Source organism: Anomaloglossus baeobatrachus, chromosome 11 (assembly GCF_048569485.1).
Source record: "Anomaloglossus baeobatrachus isolate aAnoBae1 chromosome 11, aAnoBae1.hap1, whole genome shotgun sequence".
Classification (NCBI taxonomy): domain Eukaryota; kingdom Metazoa; phylum Chordata; class Amphibia; order Anura; family Aromobatidae; genus Anomaloglossus; species Anomaloglossus baeobatrachus.
In genome coordinates this window covers 48,646,861-48,658,949 of record NC_134363.1, presented here as the reverse complement: position 1 = coordinate 48,658,949, position 12,089 = coordinate 48,646,861, and the positions used below count along the sequence as shown (strand labels likewise).

Genomic DNA, 12,089 nt, shown 5'->3' with positions numbered 1-12,089 from the left:
AATTATGTCAGTAAGGCAGCAGCCTAATACATTGCAAAAAGGAGATCTTCCTGAATCAATTTAACCCTTTGGGATTTGCCAAATATAATTCATTAAATTCCATGAGATCCCATACAGGAAAAATTTATATCCATTAATCTCCATGGATTGACACTTTTCAAAGAAATGGATCAATTATGAATAATGATTACAAGCATAAGCATACCTGTATGCAATAAATACCGAAAGCATTCAGAACAATAATCAACATATCAATATATATACATTAAATCACTTTTGATATTCATGCCCATTGGCATGCAGGTATTGTATGTCAAAATCCACCTGGCTTCCCTGTCCCGCAGTATCTGAATACGATCTCCACCTCTTCTAGGGGCTGGAATCTGTTCCACAGCATTCACTTTAAAGGAACTAACATCCCCATTATGATTATATAAAAAATGCTGTGAAGCCCCTGACAAGTTCCTAGAGGCGGGATTCATAATATCATATAAATGTTCCCCAATGCGTCTCCTTAAAGTGCGGCTTGTGGAGCCTACATACTGTTTGCGACATTTTTCGCAAGTTATAACATAAACGCAGTGATCTGAACTGCAGTTGATGAAAGAATTAATTTTATAGCGTTTCCCAGTAGTGGAATTAACACTCTCTTTGGTATTGTACATATGAGAGCATGTCCCACACTGCTTTTTGCCGCACTTATAGGAGCCACATGTAGGTAACCAGTTTTTTATTGAACTGCATGCAGGTTTTGCCAGATATGCATCACTAGGAGAGATGAGACTGCCAATAGTAGGGGCACGTCTAGAAACAAATCTACAACCTGTGTCCAGAATATTTTTAAGAGTTTTATCCACAGATAAAATAGGTAAAAACTTGCGTACAATCTCAGTAATTTTCCAAAAGCTATTACTATATTGGGTAGAAAATACTGGAACACTGTTCTGATTTGTTTTTTCCATAGGAATTTTCTGCTTCAAATAGTGTGCTCTGGATTCAAGATTTACTTTAGTCTTGGCTCTATCAATCATTGCTCTATCATAACCCCTATGCCGCAGTCTACCATCAATGACCTCGCATTCTCTTATATAGGCTGTCTCAGTACTGCAAGATCTCCTGGCCCTAACATATTCCCCCACAGGTATATTCCCTACTATATGCTTAGGATGGTGGCTAGTCGCATAAAGAAGGGAGTTCCCTGATACATCTTTCCTGTAGAGCTCAGAGTTAACTCGTTTGTTCACTGAGTCACCAACAAGAGTGAGATCTAAGAAGGAAATAGACTCCCGCTGGCTACAAGAAACAAATTTCAGATTGAACATGTTAGAATTAATGTACTTAAAAAACTCTGGTATGGCCGCTTCACATCCACGCCATATTATCAAAATATCGTCTATGAAGCGACCATACCAGAATATATCTGAAAGAAAAGGGTTCCAAGAGTTGTAAATGAACTGCTTCTCCCACCAATTCATGTAAATATTGGCTAGCGATGGTGAGAATTTTGCCCCCATGCTACAGCCACAGATCTGGATGTAAAACTGATTCAAAAAAATAAAATAATTATTTTTGAGCAAAAAAGAAATTATATCCAAAATAAATTCTTGTAATTCTTCCGAATAGCTTGTACAAACCAGCATCTGTTCCTGTAATGCAATTAAAGCCAAATTGTGGGGTATAGACGAATACAAAGCAGTAACATCACTACTTATCCATGAGTAGCCTTCTTGCCATTCAATTTCCCGCATTACAGTAAGAACATGTTTAGAGTCCCTGATGTATGCTGGAGAAGACTTCATAAGGGGCTGGAGTCTCTCATCCAGCCATGTTCCGATGTTTTCAAACAGGGACCCTATTCCAGACACGATTGGCCTAAAGGGTGGAGGAAAAACACCCTTATGGGTCTTTGGAAGTGCATGGAATAAAGGGATCCTAGATGTTTCAGGCACCATATACTCCAATTGTTTCTCAGTTAATAATCCCATGTCTGCACCTCTCTGCAGTAATAGTTGTAAGTCTGTCCGTATTCCAATAGTTGGATCACTATCAACTTTGCGGTATGTCCGTTCATCATTTAACATAAGCTGTAATTGTCCTTCATAGAGGCCACGGTCCAAGATCACCACTGAGCCGCCTTTATCTGAGTTTTTAATAATGATTCTATCGTTGGATTTTAATTTATTCAAGGCTGTTCGTTCCTGGACGGTCATGTTGTCATTATCCAGGATTCCACTATTAACCGCATGCAGCTTTTTAAGCTCCTCGAACACCACATGCTGATAATCATCCATGGCAGGAGATCTTGAAGCCAAAGGATAAAACTGCGGATTTGGCACTCTACTGGAAAAATCAGTGTCAGTTATTAAATCTAGATCTTCCCCACTGTTGGTACTCAATGATTCCAAATTCTGCAAAGTAACCTGCTCCATAAACATTAAATTCTCAAATTGATTTGGGAACAACCTTCTCTCACTAGTATCATGATCTTCTGTTGCTGGCTGAAAAAAATGTTTCTTTATAGTCAATTGCCTGACGAATTTATTCACGTCTTTGAAGGTGGAATATAAATCAAAGTTCCTACTTGGCACAAAATTCAGGCCTCTCCTGAGTACATTGGTTTCATCCTCAGAAAGAATAGTAGCTGATAAATTGAGAACTGTGAATTCATTGCCATTTTTCACTTGCGATTCCTGAACGAATAACCATGAGTTTTTATTTGGTTTATGTTTTCTCCCCGACCTCCTTGTTGGTTTCTGGTTTTTTTGGCTCCTTGGCCTAAAAAATTATTATTACTGCTGTTACGTTCTGACGTCCCGGCCAGGGGTTCAGGATCTGATTCTCCCTCAGTGGTGTCTAATTCTGTAGAAGAAAAACTCACCCGTGATTCACGCCGGTTTAATCTGTAGTCATCCGAGCTGTTCCTTAGTATAGACTTTGGATTTCTCATAGCTCTGATATCCCGCCACGTGTACACCTCATTATTGTCATAGTCTCTCCTATCACGGGTGAATTTTCGTCGTTTAGTTTCCGTGATGTCATTTTCTAATTTCTCAAGTCGTTCAAAAACATCCTTTTTAAGCTTTGTATACGAGGAATCATCCTTATATTTCACAAGCGATGCATCCAGTTCTTTGATCTCCTCCTCCAGAGTTATGATCCTGGATTGTTCTCTCTCCACTATGAGCTTCATTAATTTAGTGGAGCACTCTGATAGAATTGCATTCCATGACACCAAAAATTCTGAATCAAACATAAAAGTAGGTTGTTTTTTAATACGCAAGCCCCGAGGTATCATAGAATTCTCAATGTATTTTTGCAACGTCATGCAATCCCACCAGGTGCGCACCCTGGAGGACATAGATTTCTCCATTTTCTGCATGCATTCTTTTAAATCCACAGGTTCAACACCAGCAGTGGAATAGTCCATTGAAAAAATGGCAGCCGCCCTGTTGAGTCTGTCAGTATTGTCTGGATTAAATAGGGCCATTTTGTGTTGAAAAGGTGAAGAGGATTTTTTTCAAAATGTTTTTTTTTCTTTTTTCCTTTCTCCTTTTCCCCTCCTTTTAAAAAACCATTAACTGTGCATATATATACCTAGGAGCCGGTAAATAGATTAAAGTCCAGATAGAAGAAAATTCTCCATCATCCTTATTCAGGAAAATAATGTCCAAGGGGAGCAAGAAACGAACACAATTGGTAAGAAAGGAAAGTTTTTTTCAGCTCACCCGTAGTATTATTTCACCTGGCTCCAGGACCCAGAACGGTGCAGGGATATGAATTCCGTGTTCAGGAATATAAAGCAGCAAGTAGTGGAAATTCCTTTCCTGATCCAGCAACACGTCCGAGATAGATGTGAATTAAAAATTCATTTTATTGAAAAATTGTTAAAAACACCAATCATCAGAATGACATCCAAAAAAATTTTTTCTTTAAAAAGAAAGCGTCTTACGCGTTTCTGGCCATTGTGGCCCTTAGTCATAGACATATGTTACCCAAATGAAACACATAATATATAGAAGAAAAAAAAAAAAAAAACACACCTCTTCACTTCCCAGAATGCTACATCCGGTCAAACATACACAGGTTAACCCAATTATGTCAGTAAGGCAGCAGCCTAATACATTGCAAAAAGGAGATCTTCCTGAATCAATTTAACCCTTTGGGATTTGCCAAATATAATTCATTAAATTCCATGAGATCCCATACAGGAAAAATTTATATCCATTAATCTCCATGGATTGACACTTTTCAAAGAAATGGATCAATTATGAATAATGATTACAAGCATAAGCATACCTGTATGCAATAAATACCGAAAGCATTCAGAACAATAATCAACATATCAATATATATACATTAAATCACTTTTGATATTCATGCCCATTGGCATGCAGGTATTGTATGTCAAAATCCACCTGGCTTCCCTGTCCCGCAGTATCTGAATACGATCTCCACCTCTTCTAGGGGCTGGAATCTGTTCCACAGCATTCACTTTAAAGGAACTAACATCCCCATTATGATTATATAAAAAATGCTGTGAAGCCCCTGACAAGTTCCTAGAGGCGGGATTCATAATATCATATAAATGTTCCCCAATGCGTCTCCTTAAAGTGCGGGTTGTGGAGCCTACATACTGTTTGCGACATTTTTCGCAAGTTATAACATAAACGCAGTGATCTGAACTGCAGTTGATGAAAGAATTAATTTTATAGCGTTTCCCAGTAGTGGAATTAACACTCTCTTTGGTATTGTACATATGAGAGCATGTCCCACACTGCTTTTTGCCGCACTTATAGGAGCCACATGTAGGTAACCAGTTTTTTATTGAACTGCATGCAGGTTTTGCCAGATATGCATCACTAGGAGAGATGAGACTGCCAATAGTAGGGGCACGTCTAGAAACAAATCTACAACCTGTGTCCAGAATATTTTTAAGAGTTTTATCCACAGATAAAATAGGTAAAAACTTGCGTACAATCTCAGTAATTTTCCAAAAGCTATTACTATATTGGGTAGAAAATACTGGAACACTGTTCTGATTTGTTTTTTCCATAGGAATTTTCTGCTTCAAATAGTGTGCTCTGGATTCAAGATTTACTTTAGTCTTGGCTCTATCAATCATTGCTCTATCATAACCCCTATGCCGCAGTCTACCATCAATGACCTCGCATTCTCTTATATAGGCTGTCTCAGTACTGCAAGATCTCCTGGCCCTAACATATTCCCCCACAGGTATATTCCTTACTATATGCTTAGGATGGTGGCTAGTCGCATAAAGAAGGGAGTTCCCTGATACATCTTTCCTGTAGAGCTCAGAGTTAACTCGTTTGTTCACTGAGTCACCAACAAGAGTGAGATCTAAGAAGGAAATAGACTCCCGCTGGCTACAAGAAACAAATTTCAGATTGAACATGTTAGAATTAATGTACTTAAAAAACTCTGGTATGGCCGCTTCACATCCACGCCATATTATCAAAATATCGTCTATGAAGGTAACATATGTCTATGACTAAGGGCCACAATGGCCAGAAACGCGTAAGACGCTTTCTTTTTAAAGAAAAAATTTTTTTGGATGTCATTCTGATGATTGGTGTTTTTAACAATTTTTCAATAAAATGAATTTTTAATTCACATCTATCTCGGACGTGTTGCTGGATCAGGAAAGGAATTTCCACTACTTGCTACAGGGCAGGGGTGCCTTTACAGCGAGGGAGTGTTGACAGTTGACAAAAAAGCTAGGGGGAAGAGCGCTCCGTAGGTCAACACCAGTAATGGGGCCTTCATCTCTGAAGGCCTGCAGGGGAAAAACGTGATCCTGGGAGGTCGGAAGGTGCAGAACAGTGCCTTGTTGTGGCGGTGTTGCGTGTGTGGTAATGGCGCCGAGAGATATGCAGATGGGCACACCTGTGGGGGTTTTGAGGTCCTATAGCGGGGGTGGGGAAACGTTTTACTGCCGGGGGCCATTTGGAACTTTCTACCACCCTTCGGGGGCCGCATCAAATTATCAACTTGAAAACAACCTGGCTATATTTGGTCAAACAATTAACTGGCCCCTACTGTGGTGGTTGGAGCTGCTTCTCTTTGATGCGGCTGTGATGTTCGGCGATACTGATCATGTTGTTTCTCAACTGCTTTTCCAGGTGTGTCATGGTCTGAAGAGGCTGGGGGCGTACACATCCCAGGAGGGGCTGGGGGCGTACACATCCCAGGAGGGGCTGGGGGCGTACACATCCCAGGAGGGGTTGGGGGCGTACACATCCCAGGAGGGGCTGGGGGCGTACACATCCCAGGAGGGGCTGGGGGCATACACATCCCAGGAGGGGCTGGGGGCATACACATCCCAGGAGGGGCTGGGGGCATACACATCCCAGGAGGGGCTGGGGGCATACACATCCCAGGAGGGGCTGGGGGCGTACACATCCCAGGAGGGGCGTACACATCCCAGGAGGGGCGTACACATCCCAGGAGGGACTGGGGTCATATATATCACCTATATATATCTATATATATCCTATAGAAACAAAAGTTTCTCCAAATTTGTCCACTGGCAAGAACCGAGGATGGAGGGCGACATTCCTTACTTTAAATAGATCCGGAATAAATTTGGGTTCTTGTTTTTTACCAATAAAAAGAAGGGTCTCACTGGTGCAATCATGGGCCTTAAGGAGCAACGTTATCTGACAGATCCTCAATGGCCTGCAAATAACAAGCAAGCCATAATTTAAGAGGACAAATGACTAAGAATAGCGTACGAGAACCGGTTATTGAAGGATAAAAACTGGAATAACCGGAAGGTGACCAGGAACCATCAAGTCAATATGACCCATTATTGACAAAATAAATGGAAGCACAAATCCAAAAAAAAAAAAACGAACATTAAAATGATTTTATTTTGAGAGGCCGTAAAAAAGGAAATAAAATAAATGCGACTTTACACAAGTTCAAGGATGAATTTTGTTACATAAACATGTAAAACATACCCACCTACAAGACAAAAAAAAAAAATTTCCAATGGCGTAGTCAAAAACTGATGGTAAATAGCATTACTCTTTAGTAACTGCACATTTAATCACGGTTGAGGGGATCCAAGCTGTATTCACAAGCGAGAACGGTGGCTGTGGCTTCTTGAATGTGCACTACGAAGTCTGGCTACAGAAGAAAAGTTCCATTGAGGATGGAGAGTTCGTCAGATTAGACAAGGTCACTCCATAGGAGGCTCCACCATATAGCCATTCTCTGTGGATAAGTAGCCTTCTCCGGACTGCATGGACTCTTGATCCAAGTACATATCTTGGCTGGTCTCCTCCGCTTGCTCCTGAATCATACCGTTATCTGGAATTCTCTCCTCCCGCTTCTCGCTGCGGTCACCACGGTCTCTATCCCGTTTGTGCTCCCGATCTCCCCTGTCCCTATCTCTATCCCGTCTGCGATCTCTGTCTCTATCCCTTTCCTTATCTCTATCGCGGTCTCTATGGCTGCGTCTCCTGTCTCGATCCCGGTCTCTATCTTTATCTTTATCCCTTTCCTTTTCCTTCTCTCTATCCCTGTCTCGGTCACGATCCCTACTACTCTTTTCTTCTGGCTCTGGCTTGTACTCAATTCCATCCAGTTCTGCATCACCACCTGCCATTAATTCTTCGACAGCAACCTCTGCAGATTCTTGAGTCTCCCCTTCAACTCGCTCCTCTTTCTTTTCCCTGTCACGGTCTCTATCCCTTTTTCGGTCCCTACTACGACTCCTACGTTTGCGATCTCGTTCCTTATCCTTATCCTTGTCCTTATCCTTATCTTTGTCTTTATCCTTATCTTTGTCTTTATCCTTATCCCTACTCCTTTCTCTGCTACGTTTCCTTTCCTCCTTTTCACGGCTGCGGGTCCTCCTCCGACGTTCCCTGGAACGGCTTCTACGCCTCTCGCGATCCTTATCACGCTCCCGGCTCCTTTCTCGGCGGTCTCTTTCCCTTTCTCGGTCACGATCCCTGGTAAAAGCAGACAAGACTCAAAATTAGTAGGTGTAAGAAAAACGTTATTACACATTATATACATACATTATAATCCGGCTGTAGATTAGTGGGGAGGCGGCAGTGTAGCAGGGGTTACGGGAGGCAGGGACGGTGCTGGAGTAGGGTGATGCTGCAGGCCCAATACCGGCAAAGCAGCTGGCATTGCGAGGCAGGAGCCATCCCCAGTGACTATGTAACAAAAAAAAACTTTGGCGGTGCAGCCGTAAAAGAAATGGCGGCCGGAGTTGGCGCGTGTGCAGATTAAGCTCTCGGCTCAATGACAAGCTGAGATCTCATCTGTACACACACCATTTATTTCTTTGAAGCCTGCCCCGCCGTCTTTTTTTTTTTTATTTAGTCACTGGGGATGGCTCCTGCTTCGCAACGGCCATTGCCTTGCCGGGATGGCTCCTGCCTCGCAAAGGCCATTTCCTTGCCGGGATGGCTCCTGCCTCGCAAAGGCCATTGCCTTGCCGGGATTGCTCCTGCCTCGCAAAGGCCATTGCCTTGCCGGGATTGCTCCTGCCTCGCAAAGGCCATTGCCTTGCCGGGATGGCTCCTGCCTCGCAATGGCCATTGCTTTGCCGGCATGTCTCCTGCCTCGCAATGGCCATTGCTTTGCCGGGATGGGCTCCTGCCTCGCAACAGCCTTTGCCTTGCCAGGATGGCTACTGCCTCACAATGGCCATTGCCTTGCCGGGATGGCTCCTGCCTCGCAACGGCCATTGCCTTGCCGGGATGGCTCCACACTCGCTGCACCACCCACTCCTGTCTCACAATGCCCGCTGTTTTGCCCTACTCTCGCCACGGCCATGCAGCGGTGACAAAGGCTCCTGTGACCTCGCTCCACCGCATGCCCCAACCCTCGGTAAGCTACAACCGATTATAAGACGCACCCTTTTTCCTCTCAAATTTTTGGGTGCCATCCGGGTCTAAACTAAAGGGGTTTTCCACTGCTTATATGACCCCCTTTCATATGTCTAAACTCTTCCTAACAAAACTGTTTTTAATATACTTTATCCTGTGTCTAACAGTGATTGTTAGGAAATGTTAGGACAAAAAAACAAAAAAAGATTTGTATTGTAGTGAAAAACCTGTTTAAACTTTGTGGAAGCACTGGACTGTTATCGCAAAGTAAAAAAAAACCCAAAAAACTAAAAGGCTGCTTTTAAAGAGGTTTTTTTTGTATCCCTTAATTAGTTTACGGCTGTCGTAGTAGATCTCTTTGAAAACAGGACTTTAACCCTTACTAGAGTTGAGCAGATTGCTAATAATCCGGGTCTGGCGGATCCGTTGCGGGTTGCCCCAGAAGTGGGCCCAATGTAAGTCAAAAGAGGAGGGGGGGAGAGAGAGGGGAAGGAGGGGGGGAGAGAGAGGGGAAGGAGGGGGGGAGAGAGAGGGGAAGGAGGGGGGGGGGAGAGAGGGGAAGGAGGGGGGGAGAGAGAGGGGAAGGAGGGGGGGAGAGAGAGGGGAAGGAGGGGGGGAGAGAGAGGGGAAGGAGGGGGGGAGAGAGAGGGGAAGGAGGGGGGGAGAGAGAGGGGAAGGAGGGGGGGAGAGAGAGGGGAAGGAGGGGGGGAGAGAGAGGGGAAGGAGGGGGGGAGAGAGAGGGGAAGGAGGGGGGGAGAGAGAGGGGAAGGAGGGGGGGAGAGAGAGGGGAAGGAGGGGGGGAGAGAGAGGGGAAGGAGGGGGGGAGAGAGAGGGGAAGGAGGGGGGGAGAGAGAGGGGAAGGAGGGGGGGAGAGAGAGGGGAAGGAGGGGGGGAGAGAGAGGGGAAGGAGGGGGGGAGAGAGAGGGGAAGGAGGGGGGGAGAGAGAGGGGAAGGAGGGGGGGAGAGAGAGGGGAAGGAGGGGGGGAGAGAGAGGGAAGGAGGGGGGGAGAGAGAGGGGAAGGAGGGGGGGAGAGAGAGGGGAAGGAGGGGGGGAGAGAGAGGGGAAGGAGGGGGGGAGAGAGAGGGGAAGGAGGGGGGGAGAGAGGGGAAGGAGGGGGGAGAGAGAGGGGAAGGAGGGGGGAGAGAGAGGGGAAGGAGGGGGGAGAGAGAGGGGAAGGAGGGGGGAGAGAGAGGGGAGGAGGAAGGAGGGGGGAGAGAGAGGGGGGGGAGGAGGGAGAGAGAGAGAGAGGGGGGGAGGAGGGAGAGAGAGAGAGAGAGAGAGAGAGAGAGGGGGAGGAGGGAGAGAGAGAGAGAGAGAGAGAGAGAGAGGGGGAGGAGGGAGAGAGAGAGAGAGAGAGAGAGAGAGAGAGAGGGGGAGGAGGGAGAGAGAGAGAGAGGGGGAGAGGGGGAGGAGGGAGAGAGAGAGAGAGAGAGGGGGAGGAGGGAGAGAGAGAGAGAGAGAGGGGGAGGAGGGAGAGAGAGAGAGAGGGGGAGGAGGGAGAGAGAGAGAGAGAGAGAGGGGGAGGAGGGAGAGAGAGAGAGAGAGGGGGAGGAGGGAGAGAGAGAGAGAGAGAGAGGGGGAGGAGGGAGAGAGAGAGAGGGGGAGGAGGGAGAGAGAGAAAGAGGGGGAGGAGGGAGAGAGAGAGAGAGAGGGGGAGGAGGGAGAGAGAGAGAGAGGGGGGGAGGAGGGAGAGAGAGAGAGAGGGGGGGAGGAGGGAGAGAGAGAGAGAGAGAGAGAGGGGGAGGAGGGAGAGAGAGAGGGAGGACGGAGAGAGAGGGGGAGGAGGGGGAGAGAGGGGGAGGAGGGGGAGAGAGGAGGAGGAGGGGGAGAGAGGGGGAGGAGGGGGAGAGAGGGGGAGGAGGGAGAGAGAGGGGGAGGAGGGAGAGAGAGGGGGAGGAGGGAGAGAGAGGGGGAGGAGGGAGAGAGAGGGGGAGGAGGGAGAGAGAGGGGGAGGAGGGAGAGAGAGGGGGAGGAGGGAGAGAGAGGGGGAGGAGGGAGAGAGAGGGGGAGGAGGGAGAGAGAGGGGGAGGAGGGAGAGAGAGGGGGAGGAGGGAGAGAGAGAGGGGGAGGAGGGGAGAGAGGGGGAGGAGGGGGAGAGAGGGGGAGGAGGGGGAGAGAGGGGGAGGAGGGGGAGAGAGGGGGAGGAGGGAGAGAGGGGGAGGAGGGAGAGAGGGGGAGGAGGGAGAGAGGGGGAGGAGGGAGAGGGGGAGGAGGGGGAGAGAGGGGGAGGAGGGAGAGAGGGGGAGGAGGGAGAGAGGGGGAGGAGGGAGAGAGAGGGGGAGGAGGGAGAGAGAGGGGGAGGAGGGAGAGAGAGGGGGAGGAGGGAGAGAGAGGGGGAGGAGGGAGAGAGAGGGGGAGGAGGGAGAGAGAGGGGGAGGAGGGAGAGAGAGGGGGAGGAGGGAGAGAGAGGGGGAGGAGGGAGAGAGAGGGGGAGGAGGGAGAGAGAGGGGGAGGAGGGAGAGAGAGGGGGAGGAGGGAGAGAGAGGGGGAGGAGGGAGAGAGAGGGGGAGGAGGGAGAGAGAGGGGGAGGAGGGAGAGAGAGGGGGAGGAGGGAGAGGAAAAAAAAATCCCGAACCCGGATCGTGCAGCCAGATTCCCGGATCCAGGTCGGACCTGGATCGGACGCTAAAACCGTGCCGATCCGGATTTTTACAGTTCGGATCCGCTCAACACTAATCCTTACCTCTCGTCATATCTAGACGTGTCATCTCTGCCAGAGTGCCGTATGTTAACATCTGCGCCCCCACGTCTGGTGCCTCCGAGGCCACCACCTAAAATAGTCAGCAAGTTAAAAACAGAAATGCAGAACATTTGTACAGGCTTCCTTTTAGTTCTGCTACTGGGGAAATTAAAATTGCACCTAGCTTAAAATTACGGGGCGTAAAAGGAAAATAATAGTTCCAACGGCTCCACTGCCTTCAGTCGGGCTAGTAGAGAAGCAATTTTCGGATTCTTTGCACGGCTGATGAGAACAATGTCCATGTTACTAGGGGGATTAGTTAAACAGCAAATTGGAACATTTTGTCACGAGAGGTCTCCAATCAGATACTCTAGGCTTTACGCTTACAAATTTTAATTATTTTACACGTGCTTTTTTTTTTTACTGATGCCATCTGTTTAAAAACTGCAGCTCCTTCAAGGGACCAGGCAGCGACTGACAACGATGTTCTTACCAAGCCTGCGTGGGCGCCAGCCTTTCACAGTACGTCCTCTCTCAA

The 12,089-nt window shown here is 47.2% G+C and overlaps 1 protein-coding gene across 1 annotated transcript in view; it reads right to left on the bottom strand.

Annotated features, from left to right (window-relative positions):
* Nucleotides 1-6,871: 6,871 nt before the first annotated feature.
* The window catches only part of LOC142255796 (U1 small nuclear ribonucleoprotein 70 kDa-like), a 14,781-nt gene continuing 9,563 nt past the window's right edge, over nt 6,872-12,089 (bottom strand). The window contains exons 7-9 of the mRNA XM_075327244.1: nt 12,045-12,084; nt 11,555-11,642; nt 6,872-7,979 (exon numbers count right to left, since the gene is read on the bottom strand). Coding sequence (XP_075183359.1) covers nt 7,202-7,979; nt 11,555-11,642; nt 12,045-12,084 — 906 coding nt within the window. The 3' untranslated portion in view covers nt 6,872-7,201. The remainder of the gene's footprint in view (nt 7,980-11,554; nt 11,643-12,044; nt 12,085-12,089) is intronic.